The sequence below is a fragment of the Drepanopeziza brunnea genome (assembly GCF_022702325.1).
Source record: "Drepanopeziza brunnea f. sp. 'multigermtubi' strain 214-2 chromosome Unknown ctg1, whole genome shotgun sequence".
Lineage (NCBI taxonomy): Eukaryota > Fungi > Ascomycota > Leotiomycetes > Helotiales > Drepanopezizaceae > Drepanopeziza > Drepanopeziza brunnea.
The window spans coordinates 1,764,959-1,781,323 of record NW_027094064.1 but is presented as its reverse complement, the minus strand read 5'-3'; the positions used below and the strand labels follow the sequence as shown (position 1 = coordinate 1,781,323).

The 16,365-nt window shown below is 49.6% G+C and overlaps 4 protein-coding genes across 4 annotated transcripts; 1 reads left to right on the top strand and 3 right to left on the bottom strand.

The window, feature by feature from the left end:
• Positions 1–94: 94 nt before the first annotated feature.
• L3040_000272 (uncharacterized protein) lies at positions 95–3,114 on the bottom strand (the record flags this gene model as incomplete). The annotated part of the gene is made up of 10 exons (XM_066155084.1): positions 95–1,516; positions 1,564–1,661; positions 1,717–2,047; positions 2,097–2,213; positions 2,337–2,590; positions 2,661–2,792; positions 2,851–2,870; positions 2,930–2,939; positions 3,008–3,048; positions 3,098–3,114. 10 exons carry the CDS (start codon positions 3,112–3,114, stop codon positions 95–97), a joined length of 2,442 nt encoding a protein of 813 aa, XP_066013141.1.
• Positions 3,115–4,216: 1,102 nt separating this feature from the next.
• L3040_000271 (uncharacterized protein) lies at positions 4,217–4,504 on the top strand (the record flags this gene model as incomplete). The annotated part of the gene is made up of 2 exons (XM_066155082.1): positions 4,217–4,318; positions 4,382–4,504. The coding sequence occupies 2 exons, from the start codon at positions 4,217–4,219 to the stop codon at positions 4,502–4,504; spliced, it is 225 nt and encodes a 74-aa protein (XP_066013140.1).
• Positions 4,505–6,726: 2,222 nt separating this feature from the next.
• L3040_000270 (uncharacterized protein) lies at positions 6,727–8,880 on the bottom strand (the record flags this gene model as incomplete). Its single annotated transcript, XM_007297408.1, has 2 exons — positions 6,727–7,034; positions 7,086–8,880. The coding sequence occupies 2 exons, from the start codon at positions 8,878–8,880 to the stop codon at positions 6,727–6,729; spliced, it is 2,103 nt and encodes a 700-aa protein (XP_007297470.1).
• A 3,225-nt stretch (positions 8,881–12,105) lies between these two features.
• Positions 12,106–15,910, bottom strand: L3040_000269 (uncharacterized protein; the record flags this gene model as incomplete). The annotated part of the gene is made up of 8 exons (XM_007297409.1): positions 12,106–12,549; positions 12,598–12,888; positions 12,936–13,574; positions 13,637–14,712; positions 14,760–14,852; positions 15,002–15,267; positions 15,315–15,535; positions 15,824–15,910. 8 exons carry the CDS (start codon positions 15,908–15,910, stop codon positions 12,106–12,108), a joined length of 3,117 nt encoding a protein of 1,038 aa, XP_007297471.1.
• Between the last annotated feature and the right edge of the window lie 455 nt (positions 15,911–16,365).

Below are 16,365 nucleotides of genomic sequence, written 5' to 3'. Positions count from 1 at the left end.
ACGCGCAAGTCTAATATTGTCAATTTTACGCTCCCAGCGCCCCTCAAATAAGTGAAGAAAGAACCGCCCCCCCCCTTCTCCCTGAAGTGACCGATCAATTCGCACCCATCGCCATCAAAGCATCTTCATCGTCCTCGTCGAACCCATACTGATCAGGCTCACCCCCCCTCCGATTCCCATTCCCCAGCCCGCCCATCTCATCATCATCATCCTCCCCATCATCCACCCCACCCCTCCCACCCTCCACAGCCCTCCGCTCCTCTTCCCGCAGCAGGCGAATATTCTCCTCGTCCACCTTCTCCCGATGGGCCTCCAGATCCTCGAGGCTCCACGTACTGATGCCCTCCTGGTCGCTCGCCTGGAACGGCTGCGCCATGCCGCGCAGGAACTTCTTGGCAGTCCCGACGGCCGTGTCGGTGCTGAGGTTGACCTCGGCCTCGTGCATGGCGTCGTCGATCCACTTGGGCAGCTGGTTCCGCTTCTTGAGGAAGCGGCGGTCGGCGAGCACCATGATGCCGTAGTCGTCCTTGCCGCGCAGGACGCGGCCCAGGCACTGCGCGGCGTGGCGCATGGCGTCGAAGGAGAGGAAGTCGTTCTCGCGGATGCGGTACGTCTCGCGCAGGAACTCGAGGCGTGCCTTGAGGATGCGCGACTCCGTGTACTGGAAGGGGACGCCGATGCAGAGCACCGTGCGGCCGTACTGGTTGTCGAAGTCGATGCCCTCGCTGACCTTGCCCCGGGCGACGCAGAGCAGGATGGCGCCACGCCCGTTGTTGCACGCCGTGCGGTACGTGTCGAGCGCCAGGGACGTTTCCTGCGCGTCGGGCGTCTCGACGAGGATGAGCTTGTTCTTCCAGACTTCGTCGAGGATGCCCATGCCTTGCCACATGCTGATGATGGATTCCATGTACAGGTAGGAAGGGAAAAAGACGACCATGCCGTCCGGGGTGAGTTTAGAGAATTCGGTGAGCAGGTGTCCGTAGTTGCGGACGACAGAGGGCTCGTTACGGACTTGGAAGCCCGAGGAGATGGCGACTTGGTCGGAGCCACGGGTGACGATCATGGGAAGGAAAGAGCGGCGTGCGAGCGTCATGGTGTAGGATTCCTGGACCACGGCTGTGAATCCGAGCATTTTGGGGTACATTTCGAGGGGGGAGATGGTTCCGGAGGTGATGATGACAGAGGAGAAGCGGTCGAAGACGGGTTTGATCGCGATTGCTGCATCTAGACAGGCAAAGTGGAGGACCGGATTGGGGACTTCTGCCGTGTCCGACTCATAGGGTTCCAGGATAAGGACGAATCCCTTTTCGTAGGTTGCCACGAGCGTTGCAAATGTTGCTACTTCTTGTAGTGGTTGGTAGTCTTCGATATTCGTCAACTCGAGCGTCCGCACAAGCGAAGTCAGTCTCTCGGCGCAAAATCGTAAAGGTTTCTTCTCAATGAAAGTGTACTCCTTGAGATGTGCTAGAAAAGACGGGGGTGTCTCAGAGATCACCTGTCGGACCTTCATTCGAGTCTGGAGCAGGTCAGACTCAGATCTCATCTCGGGTGTGGGAGACTTGCCTTCAGGTATTCAATGAAGCGCTTCAAAAACGTAATGAAATGCTCAGCTCTTCTAATATTTCCAGGAACAGCTTCCTTCAGCAGATCATCAGGGAGAGCTGCCACATCCATTAGTACAAGCCAGTGGCGAGACTGGGGATCAGGATTGCTTACCAGGATTCGACATGAACGCATCCTCCTGACGAGCGTCATCAGCATCCCTCAAGCCCTCCACCAGCTTAGCATATTCGCTTTTCAGCTTATCCGCATCACTATTCTTCATATCCGTGATCTTGATCTCCAGATTCTGAGCCCCTCTCGTAGCTTTCCGCAGCGAGTCTTCGGTGATATCTGTGCTGAGCGACTCGATGCAGACGTTGTCGATGTTATGCGCTTCGTCAAACACCACAATACAATCCTTGGAGAGCTCCTTGGAGACCCGTTCTGCGATCTTCGGATCGAGAAGGTAGTGGTAGGAGTAGATAATGACATTGCAAAATGACATCTTTGAGAGTCAGTTAAAGCCTAACAAAGTGAGGTTACGATTTACAAACCATTCGTCTCGAAGTGAAATACGGGCATTGCTTATGCTCCTCTCCATACTTCAAGATCCCCTCAAAAGTCCAGACACCATTCGGAATCAAATCATGTGGCTCCAGCAGGTCCAAATTCTACCCCCTGTCAGTCTCGCCTCAGCACGTCACGGCTGCATGTGTGACACTTTGCATATCCAAATGCGTTGACCGAGCCGCAGTCTCGGATTCCCACTGGGCATGGTTGTGGGTTGGACTTACATCGTGGTAAATACAAACCGGCACGTCCTCGCCCCTCTCCTTCTTCTCTTTGACAAAGCCAGCCGTCAAGCTCCGACATCGGGCGTCGACCACCGTCCCGCTCTTCTCCCTCTTGACGCTCGGATGCAGACACAGGTTCTTGCGACTCGTCAGTCCCAGCCCTCGGAACTCCTCTTCGTGGCCCAGCATCTCCGCTCTGTATTTCATCAGGGCTTCCAGCTCAAAGAGGGCCTTCTCGATCTCCGACATGGTACCTAGCAAAAATCAGAGGGCGTAAGGTGGGGGGAAAGGGAAAAAGGCGGAGGGGGGGAGGAGAGGACTCACGTGAGCAGTATATCAGCTTGCGGTGCTCAGGGTAGTACTGCTGGTATGCGACAATAAGGGAGAGCAGGGAGACTGTCTTGCCAGTCCCCGAGGGCATTTCCAGAACACAGTGGCCGCCTGCATCGAGCGTTCCTATGACAAGTCGTGAGCCTGGGACTCAAAATTTGTTTGGGAGGCTGGCGGCACTTACTCTTGAGATCGCACATGTAGCTATTTTGAAAGCCAGCTCGGTCAGTGTAAGGCTCTCGAGGAGATGGCTGTGGACATACGCATATTGTTCTGTTATTTATGCAGCGTCAGTACGGATACGGATGCCATTGAGTAAGTGGGAGCAGGTGTCTTCTTACCTGGATATATCCTAGGGTACGGGAACAAAACGGGGAGGTCACTAGAAAGGCATCAGCATCATCCTACCCAGGCTTGAGGATACTGCATACTCAATGTTGAACTTCATTTTGACGCTTGTCGAGTTTTCTCGCTGGTGTCGAGGGTGGAGGCCTAGGTTGACGTCGAAGCTTTTTACTAGATAGGTAGCTGTTATTGCTTATCTGCCTATCGAGCGTTAGGTAGGCCAATGAGGCAAGGCTGTCAAAACAAAATATTCATAAGTAGATTCACTGCACCAGTCCGTTTAGGATCCATTACTAGGTCGTTTTAAAGGTTGCTACTTCTTTGCCTCCCTCGTTGGAGAAAGGGATCTTGATATCAAGTTGGTATCGGGAAAGCCAGGCTAACGTAGTATTAGTCAGCTAACGGCTTTTAAGGTACCTACTATCTACCCATCCCGCCTCCCCTCGAATTCCTCTTCAAAAGCTCTACAGTTTTCCCTTCATACAGATATAATCGTCGGCTCGCTTAGGTGGGCCTCCTTTCATCCTTTCAGTCTTAGTCGGCATAAGCGATTGCGGATCGGAAGCGAATGCGGATTTTTTTATTTTGCTACCAGTTTTTGTATACAAAATACAATTTACAACATCATTCTTTGATCCACCACCGCACAATTCAATCGCATTCTACAATCAATTATAGGCCGAAAACGCACTCGCTCGAAGAAGCCTTCAAGGATTTTTCAATACAAAAGCCACGCTCAACCAAGTAGTCCTAATGCAATTGAAGATCTTGCGACGCGTCTCCAACGCGCTACAACCTTCTTGTCCGAATACCCTCAAGAGACTCAAAAAACTGCTGCGCGTATATACGACCTCAGTGAGCGCACATTGAACAGTCACCTCAAGCGACCGAAAAATCGCAAGCGCGGCGGTCAAAATAAGATCTTGCAAAGCTGGCATATCAACGCGTTACGCCAATTCATCGTTCAGCTCCTTGCTAATTGGCTTACTCCTACACCGCAATTGATCTATAACGTTATATTCGCCTTACGCAAAACATACGATGAATACGCGAAGCCGCAGAGCTGGAGCTGGTTTACAAGGTGGTGAAAAACGAGTGGCCTCCACAAAATCAAGACCAAACCTCTCGCTCGAATCCGAATATCAGCGCAAGACACGAACGCGGTACACAAGTGGTTCAAAAGCTATCGACGCACCTTGAAGAAGATGAATATTCGACCTAAAGATATCATCAATTTCGACGAGACTGGGTTCCGTATTGGCTGTCCGCGAGGAACGGAAGTATTAGTTCCTAGATCTATTCAAGAGGTATGTCGTGCTATATCGTATTATATAACTTATTTAATATTATATATTAATTTTTATATATAGTTCTACAGTGTTAGCCCTGAGAATCGAAGATCCGTAACAATAATCGAGATGATCAATGCGACTAGCCAAAAACCTGTTCCTCCGATGATTCTTATTCAAGGCAAACGACTCATGCAGCAATAGTTCGTTTCGAACCTTCCTACAAGCACACTCATTAAGGAAGCTGATAATGGATTCACGGACAATAAAATCGCATTGCTATACCTCGAGCATTATATCAAAAACGCAGATTGTAGACCGAATAAACCTTGGAAGCTTATGTTGATAGATAATCACGCTAGCCACCGGACTCCGGAATTCATCAATTTAGCTAACAAAAATCACATTCTACCGTACCCGTTGATTCCTCACCTCACTCATTGCATGCAACCTCTTGATGTAGGGATTTTCCAACCTTATAAGCATTACCACGACTTAGCGATTAAAGCTGCGCTTGCACAGCTCGACGTCGAGTATACAATCAATTCTTTCCTAAACGATCTCGACCATATTCGCAATCAAACACTCAGTCGATACAATATCAAAAAAGCTTGGAAGAAGTCTAGAATGTACCCACCGAACGCAACGCAATGTTTAAAAAATCTCAAGACCTTTACGCCTCCCGAATACGTAAACAAAGACGAGCCAGAGCTTCCTCGTACTCCTCGGAAACCAGCGCATGTCGAAATCAGCTCGTAGAAGTGGCAAAATAAATGCAACGAGTTATTGAGTAGTCCTTTTCGACAAGAATTCGAATCTTACATGAAAGGTACTCGAGAAGTTGCAGTAAAAGCTACTTTACAAGAACAAGAATTAGCTATTCTCGCTCAACAACGAAAAGACCAACTAGAAAGCAAAACAAAAAGTCGCAAATGGTTTCATCACACCGAAGGCTTAACATCTCAAGTTGGTAATAAGCTTGCTGCTGAGCAAGAAGCTAAAGCAAATCTTGAATCTGCTGCAAAACAACAACGAATCGTCGATAAGCTTTGGAAAGAGGAAAGAGATGCTGAGTATCGTAAAAGAGTCGAATCACGCAAAGCTGAACGCGAGCGCAAAAGGACTATACGAGAACGCCTTGCTGCAGGCTTAATTATTGAAGACGACGATTCAATACTCATTCCAATTCTCGATTCGGAAGAGATTTGGTGGATGCAACAACCTCCTGAACGTCAAATTCTGCGGCCTCGTAAAAAAGGTATTCCTCGACCAACTCTTTCTCAACCTGAACCTTTTCTCGGTGATGATAATCTAATGATTATAACCGATACTACCGGAGACCTTTCTTTAAAGCAGGATATTATTCCTTTTCCTAGTATTAATATCGATAGCGATGGCTTCAATTCTGATAGTAGTAGAGATTCAAACGATTCGTTGCGAAAGGTAGGAGACGAATCAAATTCTGATGAAAATAATGATCGATGGTCAAATATCTCATCAAATAATACGATTTTAGATGTTTCGGAAGACGGTATAACAGACGATTAATTATTCATGTAAATATTTCTTTGTTGTAATAGTAAATGCTATAGTATTAAAGAATTTCTAACATATTCGAAAAAATCCGCATTCGCTTCCGATCCGCAATCGCTTATGCCGACTAAGACTGAAAGGATGAAAGGAGGCCCACCTAAGCGAGCCGACGATTAGTCCCAGGATTCTTTGTGGACATTTGCGAGGTCGTGAATACTCTCTCTCATTTCACCTTATTCTCCTAATCCGTATTTCATTGAGAGAGAAGAAAAAAAGGAAACAATCTAGCGCAAGTATTCACTAAAGATCCCGTCATTCATCATATCACCAAACACAATTATCACACCAGGAAAGCAGAGCTTTGCTCGGTACACCAAGGTAGTAATCCCCTCTGTAAATTTCACTCCGAAGTTACTGTACCACGGGTAATCCACCCTCTCCTCACTCAATCAAGTCCCGAATCAGGGAAACACGTATTTCGACGCCTCGCAAAGCAATCCAAACCAATTCCAGGATCGGATCGAGCCTAGAAAGATCCGTAACTAAAAATATATTTGCAATCACGTCCCTAGCTTATCCCTTTCCTTTTCTGCCTCAAAGTGAGACCACCAAAAAGATTACTGTAGAGATGGCGAAGTCCAAGAAAAAAAAAGTATCCATAATTCTTTCTGCCCTGCTCTCGACTGTCTGAGCCAAGATTCTGTCCATCCTCATCCTCTTTTGTTCCGAAGCCATACAAAAATCCCGTTTCCCATAATAATAACGTAGGCAACTCCTTCCCGTCGAACAAGCTCGCTGAGAAGATTGTGGTATAAAAATGTTCGTAATTCGTAAGTCGTAACCGCCTCAAAACAATAGTCCCGGAACACAAATTGTGCCATGTTAACGCCATTTCACCTCGCATAGGGCTTGTTCATCGCAGCGATCTCCCGTGCGATTTCCGGCCACTCCATTTCTCTACGAAAACGTCCTTCGCTGTTGGAGTTGCGTTGCATATTCTCTTCCCATTTGAGAAGCTCATAGGAGAAACGGAGATGGGGTTGGATGATGACGTTCAGGCGGCGGGCACGCACGAAGCAGTAGGCTCGTGGGAAGGAATATCCTAGTGTTCGCATGATTTCTGCGATACAGATTGATGCAGAGCGGGAGACGCCTACCCGGCAGTGGACGAGTGTTGCTGTGCCTTTGGCTTTGCCGCGGTCTGGGACACTGTTAATAAGAGTGCACGATTAGAAATCTATATGTTACTGACCAATGAATTGCAGACACCGCTCAAACTCGTCCGTCAAGGGGTCGACACCATTGTCTTGTATATGCCGGATAGTCATCAAATCGCCCTTCGCCCAGTCCTCCAACTCCCCATCTGTCCACGTAACCCTTTCACCCACACTCAGGACTTGGCCGATGCCCATCCTTCGCAAGAGATCTGGATTGTTCGCATGCCCAAGGTTTCCGAGATACATGTAGTCGGTTACCCTGCTAGGAAGAGATCCGTCCATTTTCTTAATCCACTCTGGCTCCTCATTTGCAAGCTCGGTGATATCCGAGAGCGATTTTTCGGAGTTTACTGGAGATTCGGAAAGTAACCGAGGGGCAATGCTGGTAAGAAGAGCAACATCCGAGGGGTAAGCGAAGAAATTACGGTGTTTGTTAACATGGAGGTCCAGCCAAGCCGACGGGACAGGAAGTCCAGTAGCATAGGTAAAATAGGCTAGCGCGAGAAGCGTTGATTCGGTGTAACCATCCGTGCAGTGAATCAGAATCTTTCTCTCTCGTATCTTGGAAGGGCCGGAAGGAGAAGGCATCGGAGAGTCACCTTCCCCATCGACCTTTTGCGAGTGCAAAAGGGGAGTGATACCGTGAGAGAGGTTGTAGAGCCATTTGCATGTTTCGAGGATACCATCCGCTTCGCTGTGAGACCAAGTCGGAGGCATGATGCTCCCTGAAGAAGGGAATTCAAGATGTGCTGGACCGCCGTCTGATGAGCGCTCTGCAAGTGCTTGCAAGGAAGATGGATTGAGCCGCCCGACGTCACTGCATTCGATGAGGATATCAAACTGCTCATCACCCCCATGTAGAGCCCGGTCTATCGCCGGGTCCGGTGTAGGTCCTAACCAAACATTATGGTGGATTTCCGAGGCCTTAGTCATTGTGCACATCTCGGTTCTCTCCTGATGGAAGAAATCCATCACTTTCCCCGTCATCTGACCTCTGGAATCCGTATACACGATTTCTGGATATTTCTGCTCGAATACCTCGAACGGGCTTGTGCAGACAAAGGTGTTGTACTTCGGGATTTCGTGGCCCTTCTCCTCGTGGGTTTCCCGCCATAGATTTTGAGCGGCTGCGATATCCTGCGCCAGTCTCTCTACTGCCAATGAATCTTCTCCGTACACCAAAATGTCCGAAAGCGTTGCTGCTTTTGCGGTTTGTATCTGGAAGTTGCGGCACGAGAACCCTTCCCTTGGATCAGCTTCCCGGAGCTCGACTCCATCGGCATCCTGCAGCAAGAACTCCTCGGGAGCAACCGCACCCTTCAGCCTCGAGCAGCTCAAATCTCCACCAGCCTTCACTACCGTCAGGCCACGCCAACATTTGGGTGCCCTCCTCAAGGTCTTGCGCTTGGCAAGAAAGAAGGCTCGCTGGGTGTAATTGCATCGATGAAGGCCATGGAACCAAGGGAAGACCTGGGTTGGATCTGGCAGTGGTTGCCCTGCAATGTGTTCGAGAGCAGCCGCCACTTCATCCGCATCAATCTCGTATATGGTCGAGGAACCCAATTTCCGAGACGTGTAGTTATCGGGCGGATAGAGGAGAGACGACTGAAGCGTTGGGCCTTTGGCTTGAGGCGGGGATTGAGGCGGCGTATCGGGCTTTTCTGAGGGGGCGGGTCCCGGAGGACAGATTGGAAGGTGTTTGTTTGGTATCGGGATTGGGAATGATATGGATGTGAGCATAGGGTCGAGGCCAAGAGGTGTCAATGGATGTGGGGACGGGGATCGTGTGTGGCCCGTGGAAATTCGAGGGAGTGCGAAGGAATATGCCATCTTCAGCAACGTTGTAGGAGTGCAAGGCCAGCCGGCGAACTCTCTGCTACGTATTTCAGGGCTGCATGCAAGGAATTCTGCAGTTAAAAGATCTTCTCCTAGGACCGAGTTCGGAGAGGAATGGCGGCTTTACGCGCGCGGGGTACTACCGCGTTTGCTGAGGTAGGTATAGATTCGAGTACTTTGATGCTCGAGGCAATCTAGGAATGGGTGATTTGTTTGTTGGAGAGCTTCGTGCTCTCGTGGTCATGTGGATATGTGTTTGATGAGGAGTAGCGGTTCAAGTGCTATACTGTGTATTGTTGTTGTTGTTGTTGTTGTCGTTGCTGCTGTTGATGGTGGTGTGGAGGTGGTGAATGAGGTTGGGGGGGGGAAGGGAGCAGGCAGGTTAGCTCGGCGGCAGCACAACTGAGTGAGACCGGACATGGGTCGCTTTGAGCAAACCACCTCTTATCGCACAGTTTGAGATAAGAAGCCGGCGGGTAAATGAAGACTGCAAGGCGAACTGCAGGACGAGCAGGGCTGGCTGTATTGGTATTGGGTATTGGGTATTGGCTATTGGGTATGAGGGATTGGGTATGAGGTAGTGGGTATGAGGTATTGGATATTGGGTTTTGGGTTCTGGGTATTGTATCGGGCGGGCGGTATGACAGAACAGATAGTTCGAATGTCGAGGCCTGTTTGTTGGGTTGTACAGCGAGGACGCGTGATGATCGCGATTGTAGGGTAGCGTAGCACGCAAAGGCGATTGATTGATGGATTGATGGATTGATGGATTGATGGATTGATTGATTGATTGATTATACCCACGGGTCGGGGATGATTCAGGGACTTTTACACAACAGCATGTTGTAGTGTGATGTGGTATGGCGTTGCTTGTTGCGGACGGGGCGATCGATGCAGAGAGAGGTGGAGGTGGAGGTGGAGGTAGAGGATGGGTTGGGTTGGGTTGGGTTGAATATAGGTAGTTGAGTTGAGTTGCGTCGAGTACCGGTAGAGCAGAATTGAGTTGAGTCGAATTGAGTTGAGTAGATTAGAATTGAGTTGATGATATTTCCGGATGGAACATGTATCAAAGGCAAATGGAATAAGACTCGACTTGTGCTAATAGTGTAAAGTATGTCAAGTATACAGTAACGGTATTCCTCCATCGCCGTTCCGTTCGTGATTAGCGGGCGACGGGATCGAAAGGCAAATGCTCCAACGCCAAGGCAGCTGCAACGAATCAATCCCCGCGGCGGCAGGTCGAGAGACGATGACAGGACATGCGGGCGAATCCTTTCCTTTTCCTTTTTCCTTTTTCCTTTTTCCTTTTTCCTTTTCCTTCTCCTATTCCTTTTCCTTTTCCTTTCCTTTCCGTGAAATCATCCATCCATCTCGTCTTAATTCAGCTCTTCACCCATCCACCCATCCAATTCTCTCTACTCTATTGACGGCCTACCGGTATTGACCGCCTCTCTCCCGCCCTTCATCACGTCATACCTATCCGATCCACGTTTTCGTTCCGTTTCGCCGGCCTGCGCACTGGAGAACTTGTGACGGGAGCGGGGGGGAAGCTTTGTTTTGTTCACGGAGTGGTCCTGGCTCAAGCTCAAGCAAAAAGCTCCACATACCGGTCGGTATCCATCCCACTCGACCGTCCGTCATCCGTGCATGAGCAAAGAAATAAAACTAAAACTAAAACTAAAACTAAAACTAAAACTAAAACTAAAACTAAAACTAAAACTAAAACTAAAACTAAAACTAAAACTAAAAATAAAAAAAAATAAAAAGTCCGCTTTCTTCGAACCTGCCCATGATCCTCGCGCAAGCTTCACCGGGCTGCAGCCAGCCACCGCACGAAAAGCCATCGAGGCTGGAAGCCCACACGTCGCGAGGGGGGAGGGGGGAGTAAATCGCATCTCGGTGTTGACCCGGCGACAAACCCTCTCCTTCCTTTCCCTCTGCAGCAAGTTGGTATACCGGTAGTAGAACGGGTTCGTATTACCCTAATTCTACCGATCCGTGGGGGAGGGGGAAGAAGCGGCGTACGGCCACACGCGGGGGGGGAGGGAGAAGATTCAAGTCGTGTGACCGATGATTTACGTAGTACGTCTCAATACTGTAGTAAAACTCCCCAAGTTGGGGGGGGGGAGGGGGGATGTAGTGTAACTCAAATGATAGACCAGATCCAAAAATATCGAAACGTGCCAGGAGCTGGAACCTCTCCCCCCGCCAGGGAAAGCGAGAAAAGAGCGAACCTGCCCGGCGGCGGCGGCGGCTCGTTCGACGTCTGAGATATATATAGCAATCGCTCTCGGCAAGCAGCCTCGCGGTAGCCCGTGGTGAGCGGAGCAAGGAAAACCATCGCGGGAGAGGTATAACTGTATGATTGACGTCGTAATACGTACATCATCCACTTCCCAGCTTCTCGCCTCAAGACAAGTCCCCCAGCAGAGGGCGACTTCCCAACTACGAACATACCCACCCAAAGGATCAACGCCGATAGAATGGGTTAGCGAACCATCCAAGGGGGGTTTCGACCCGTTCTCCTCTTCTTTGACGTGGCCCACGCTGGCGCATTACTCCAGCGATAGCATCATCCATCCGTCCATCCATCCATCCATCCATCCCCATCACGAAGCACGTGAACAACCACCACCATCAAGTACCGGTACCGGTACTGGACTTCGTCGACGATCGAAAAATCCGCCAGCCTGATAAGCGAGCGATCTCCTTCCCCCCTCCCCCCCCTCCTCCCCGCCCCCATACACACAGCGATCTGATACAAGGTTCCAGATATCAACATATCAAACCTAATCGAGAAAGTTTCTCATTTTTTCCATCCACTCACCCGTTCGTTCGTTCCTGGATCTCAGGGACCCAATCCAATCGATACCCACCCCACGTCCGTCTAGATACTACTACTACGTATGATCGATCTACGGAGTAAAGACGAAACTTGACCCGCTCCAGATACGTAGTAATTCCCTTGATTGAGGAGGGGCCATTCTGGTGGACGGTGTGTTACTGATGAGAAAAGCTTGATTTTTGGACAGGGGAGTGGCCATATTTCCCGGATAATTGACTCCATGGCCGTTGGTTTTATTCTCTACGGAGTCTTGACAATACCTGAGACTCTGTTGATCCATACGCCCCTGAGCAGCAACATCCGCCGCAAGCATTCCGCACGCTGTGCTCGCCGCGCGATGCGCAGCAGAACATCATGCCTAGATCGGTGCATATCTAAACCTTCTGCGCCAGCTCGTCAGCCAATCTCTGCAGATAAAACCCGGTCACGTCCCGAGGCAGACCGGCAAAGGACTTGACGATCTTGGCGATATCCTGCCTCCCCTTCTCGTACGCTTGCAGGTCTCGATTTCCGTAGACGTCCTTGCCGGCAGCATAGCCGGTCGAGAGGTTGCGGAAGAAGACGTTCACCGCAATGCTGACTCCCGACGCGGCCGACGCCGTGTGCAGCCATAGCGGTGGTAGGAAGAGGATATCTCCGGGCTGGAGGATAGCTTCGTGTGGATGAGTGCCTCCCAGTCGTGAGTTGGCGATTTCTTCGAACACGTTGATGTGCGAGCTTGAGGATCCGGGCTCGAACTGGAGGTGCGTCACGTCCGACGGTGGGAAGAGGAGAAGTCGCTTAGAGCCCCTGACTTGGCAGTAAACATTCGCCATGACCTATGACTATGAGTGAGTACCATGACGCGACGGGGTCGTGTTTCTCACATCGTAGTGCAGCCACATGTTTACAGAGCCGGATATGCGGAGCGGAGAACTATGCGCATTGTCTGCGACAAAGGATAACTCTGAAGGTAGTCGAAAATCGGCAGAAATGAAGGGGAAATCTCTGGCAATGTCGGCCGGCTGCTCTGAAGGCTTGTCAGAGGATAGGGAACGGAGGTAGAGCTTCTCTCCAGTCTCGACCTGGTCTAGGAAGTCACCAAAGCGTTTAGGGGTATATTTGAAGTTCTTGGACTTGAAGTCCATGTGCTCTGTGCTGGCTTCGTGGACGATCACCTAGAATCTTTAGATTCAAACTTCCAATTTCAGATCAAGATACCTACCTCGCGATCTATACCAACCTTCTCCTTGAGATACCCCATTGTCCAACTTTGAACACAGGGGCCAAGATCAACCTTTTCGAAGATGATAGGAGCCGAAGTCTGGAGAGCCTGACTGAAGTCTGTCGCTGATCTGAGCTGTACTCTTGAGATAGACGTCATGGTGACTGGATCCGTAGTGTTAGGTGTTACGGGAATTTTGGGGGGGGTCTGAGCAGCCACGGTCTGAGCTAATTTCCAGATCTCGGTCGATTCTGCCTTCGAATCCAGGCCTGAGGCTCCCGACATACAGCTTTCTGAGAGTTCCGTATGCAATGTATAGCATCCTTTGTTCCAATACGTTCCGAAGGAGAAGCAAACAGCTGATCCTCCTGTTATGACCAGAGACTGTCCGGAGGCAACAACGGTCGAGCCTATCAGAAGAGGTCGAGGATTGAGACCGGGGTCAACGACTGACACTGAAGCAGTATCTCCTTCCATTCTGAATACACAGAGCTCTTTCGTTGACCCCAATATCTCATCCGGGATGATTCCACCTACGATGTAGGTGTTCCCTTGGTACTCGACGGCAGTCGCACCGAATCGAGCGACCAGATTATTAGACTTGAAGTTTTCAAAACGACGAAAGCTTATTGTTGGTTTCTAGCCACGGGGGTCAGCCAAATATCCCTAGGGAAATACAATGGCTGCGTCGGGATAGTCACCTTGCTAGATAAGCCTTGTAAAGACCATTTCCAAACATCGCCAAGTACACATGAATCGATAGACATCCCACCAGCAATGAAGCCATATCTGTCGTCTTTCAGATCTCTTAATGATTCTGCCTTGGATGAGAAGAAAACACCTCCATATGAAGGGGGCAGCCGCGATTCTCCAGAGTATGCACATTCTACCCAACCTGTCCGGCGATGCCAAATGATAAAGCTTTCAGAGATCGTCCTAGAGTCGATCCTCCCAGGTGATACAAGTACAAATCCATGGCCAAGATATGTAGCTTGATGGCGATACAAAGGCCAGGGAAGATCCTCGACGCGTTCCCATGTATTGAGCCACTTGTGAAATAGCCAGCACTCTTTCGAAGCGTTGTCTGGAGAGTTTCTGCCGCCGACTAGTAGTGAGATATCACCCAGGTCTGTCATGGTGTGACACATTCTGCTAGACGGAGTCGTATCAGACCCGTGAGAATTGACGGTGCGAGGCTCGATGGTTTCCGTACTGTACTCATCGTATGAGTCGGTCCGTGTTGTCAAACCCATGCCTCCAAACACCCCAATTCTATCGTGGGACCGATCTTGCCCTTTGAGGGGCATGGATGCCGCGAAGCGTCGATATCCATGGGCCTTTGGGTACTTCGAGAATACTGATTTTACTTCGATGCCGGATCCTACCCCATTGATCGGCGCCAGAAACGCCTCTTGCTCTTCTTGTACCTCGGCCCAAATTGTGCATGCATCGTTATTGGATTTGTCTGCAACGAGCAGAAAGTAATGGCTTCCAAACAAGGCGAATTCTTCCCACTCATCAAAAGGTTCGATTGTATCCAGAGACCTTCGTTCCTCGGAGGAAATAAACTTCGGCGAGCTCCAAAGTTTCCACAGATTGCAAATCGACACGTTCGGCCAACCCAGGCCATGGAAGCGACCTCGTTGGTCATATTCTGTAGGGTATTTTTTGACAGCCCCTAAAGGTGTCTGTAATTTATCGAAATGTGCCATCATAGTCTGGGAGAACGGGTGCTCGTTTCCATCTGGAATGAGCTGCTCCAATAGACAGAAGCGAGCTGTATCATGTCAGCTTATGTTATGAAAGGATGCTTGGGTTTCGCACCTTCGGGAAGATTGCTAGCCCATGCGATTAAGCAATCTGCTGCTTCCACGTTCATATATGTAATCGAAACCTCCGCGGTGAATAGAATCAAGCCTGCCTTACGTCAGTCCCCTATATGTCACGGCACGCAACTGATATGGCCCGCTTGCCCGAGGGCGACAACACGCTCATGTTGTGGCTGACACCAGGATGATAGGAAGCTACAATAGTTCTTCCGTTATGATTGTGCTTCTGTAACTTACACTTATTGATGTCGACAACATCTGTCAATACTCGCTTCAGAGCCACGAGATCTCTCAAATCGCAGCCGAGCTGAACATACTGATCACTTCGAAATAAAACATCCCCCTCAGATAGCTCAACATTCGCAAGCATCGAATTGAGCTCGTACGTACTTTGGACAACCGCTCGCTTCTTGAGAATGAGATCCTTGTAGTCAATGTCGATAAACTTTGCTCCTACGCATGCCTTCGGACAGCGATGAAAACATTGCCATGGCAGAGGATCACTGCAAAGTCAGTCCATTCCAAGGCAGAGGAATAGGCCTCTACTAACTATCCGCATCCCAGATTGATGACTACCTTTTGCTTCTCGGACTCTTGCTCCAGGAATTGGCGCACGACCTGGTCGATGGCTTTCATTCGCAACCAGTAGCCACGATTGATCAGTGGAGAACGCCTCTGAGGCTTCTTGACGAAGTGACGGAAAAATTGAGGTTCATTTGGGTAGTATATTCGCTCGACGCTTCTTTTGGAGACGATACTACTGTTGTTTGTCTGTGGAAGTGAGTACATTGGTTTTGAACTTTGGGGTGAGTTGATTTGAAAATGTTCTCCAGCGATGATAAAACGAGAAATAGGCCATTACTTTGTACTCATCAGATGAGACTATTGACTGCACAGATTCTCCTCAACAAAATTGCTGCGGCTGGTCTCTTGAGGCCTGAGATATAAGACCAACTAGTCAAGCTCACAAGTTCATACTACGGCCACTCAGTCTGCACTGTGGAAGTTCATAGCAACCATGCTTAAGAACGCATAAGGAACCAGACCTGGGTAACTCACCCCCATGATCGAATCATCTTGATTTTGCGCCTTGGATTTGGCTACCCGCGCAGGCAATGAGCCCCCGATTGCTGCTGGTGCCGCCATTTCGGGGACAGAATTGGCGTAGATACTGGTTAATTTTCTGGAGAGAAGTGGCACCGAAGTGTTCTGGTATTGAATTTTCAGCAAGTCGTAGGGGACAAGGAATCGGGGCGAGAGTGTTTCACTATCTCACTCTTGTGCCTAGAATATACAGATATAGAGCTAGATGTTAAAATTTCGTACTGGGTTTGTCTGAGGATTTATGATTAGCGAGGATAAATGAAGCTAGCAAATTAAGGTGTGGTCAGAGCTTCTCTCTCCCCGCCAGCTCCTTGTACTCCGTACTCCGCACGGATAAGATCTGGCCGACATCTGCACACAACTGCATCCGCATCGCATCGACGGGCAAGTCGCAGTCCACGCACCGATGACTACGCCTGCGATTCTCAAAGACCTCTCAATCTCTGGTCCGATATCTCATCTCATATCCGCTCCTGGATCTTCCGCCTCTGCCTCCA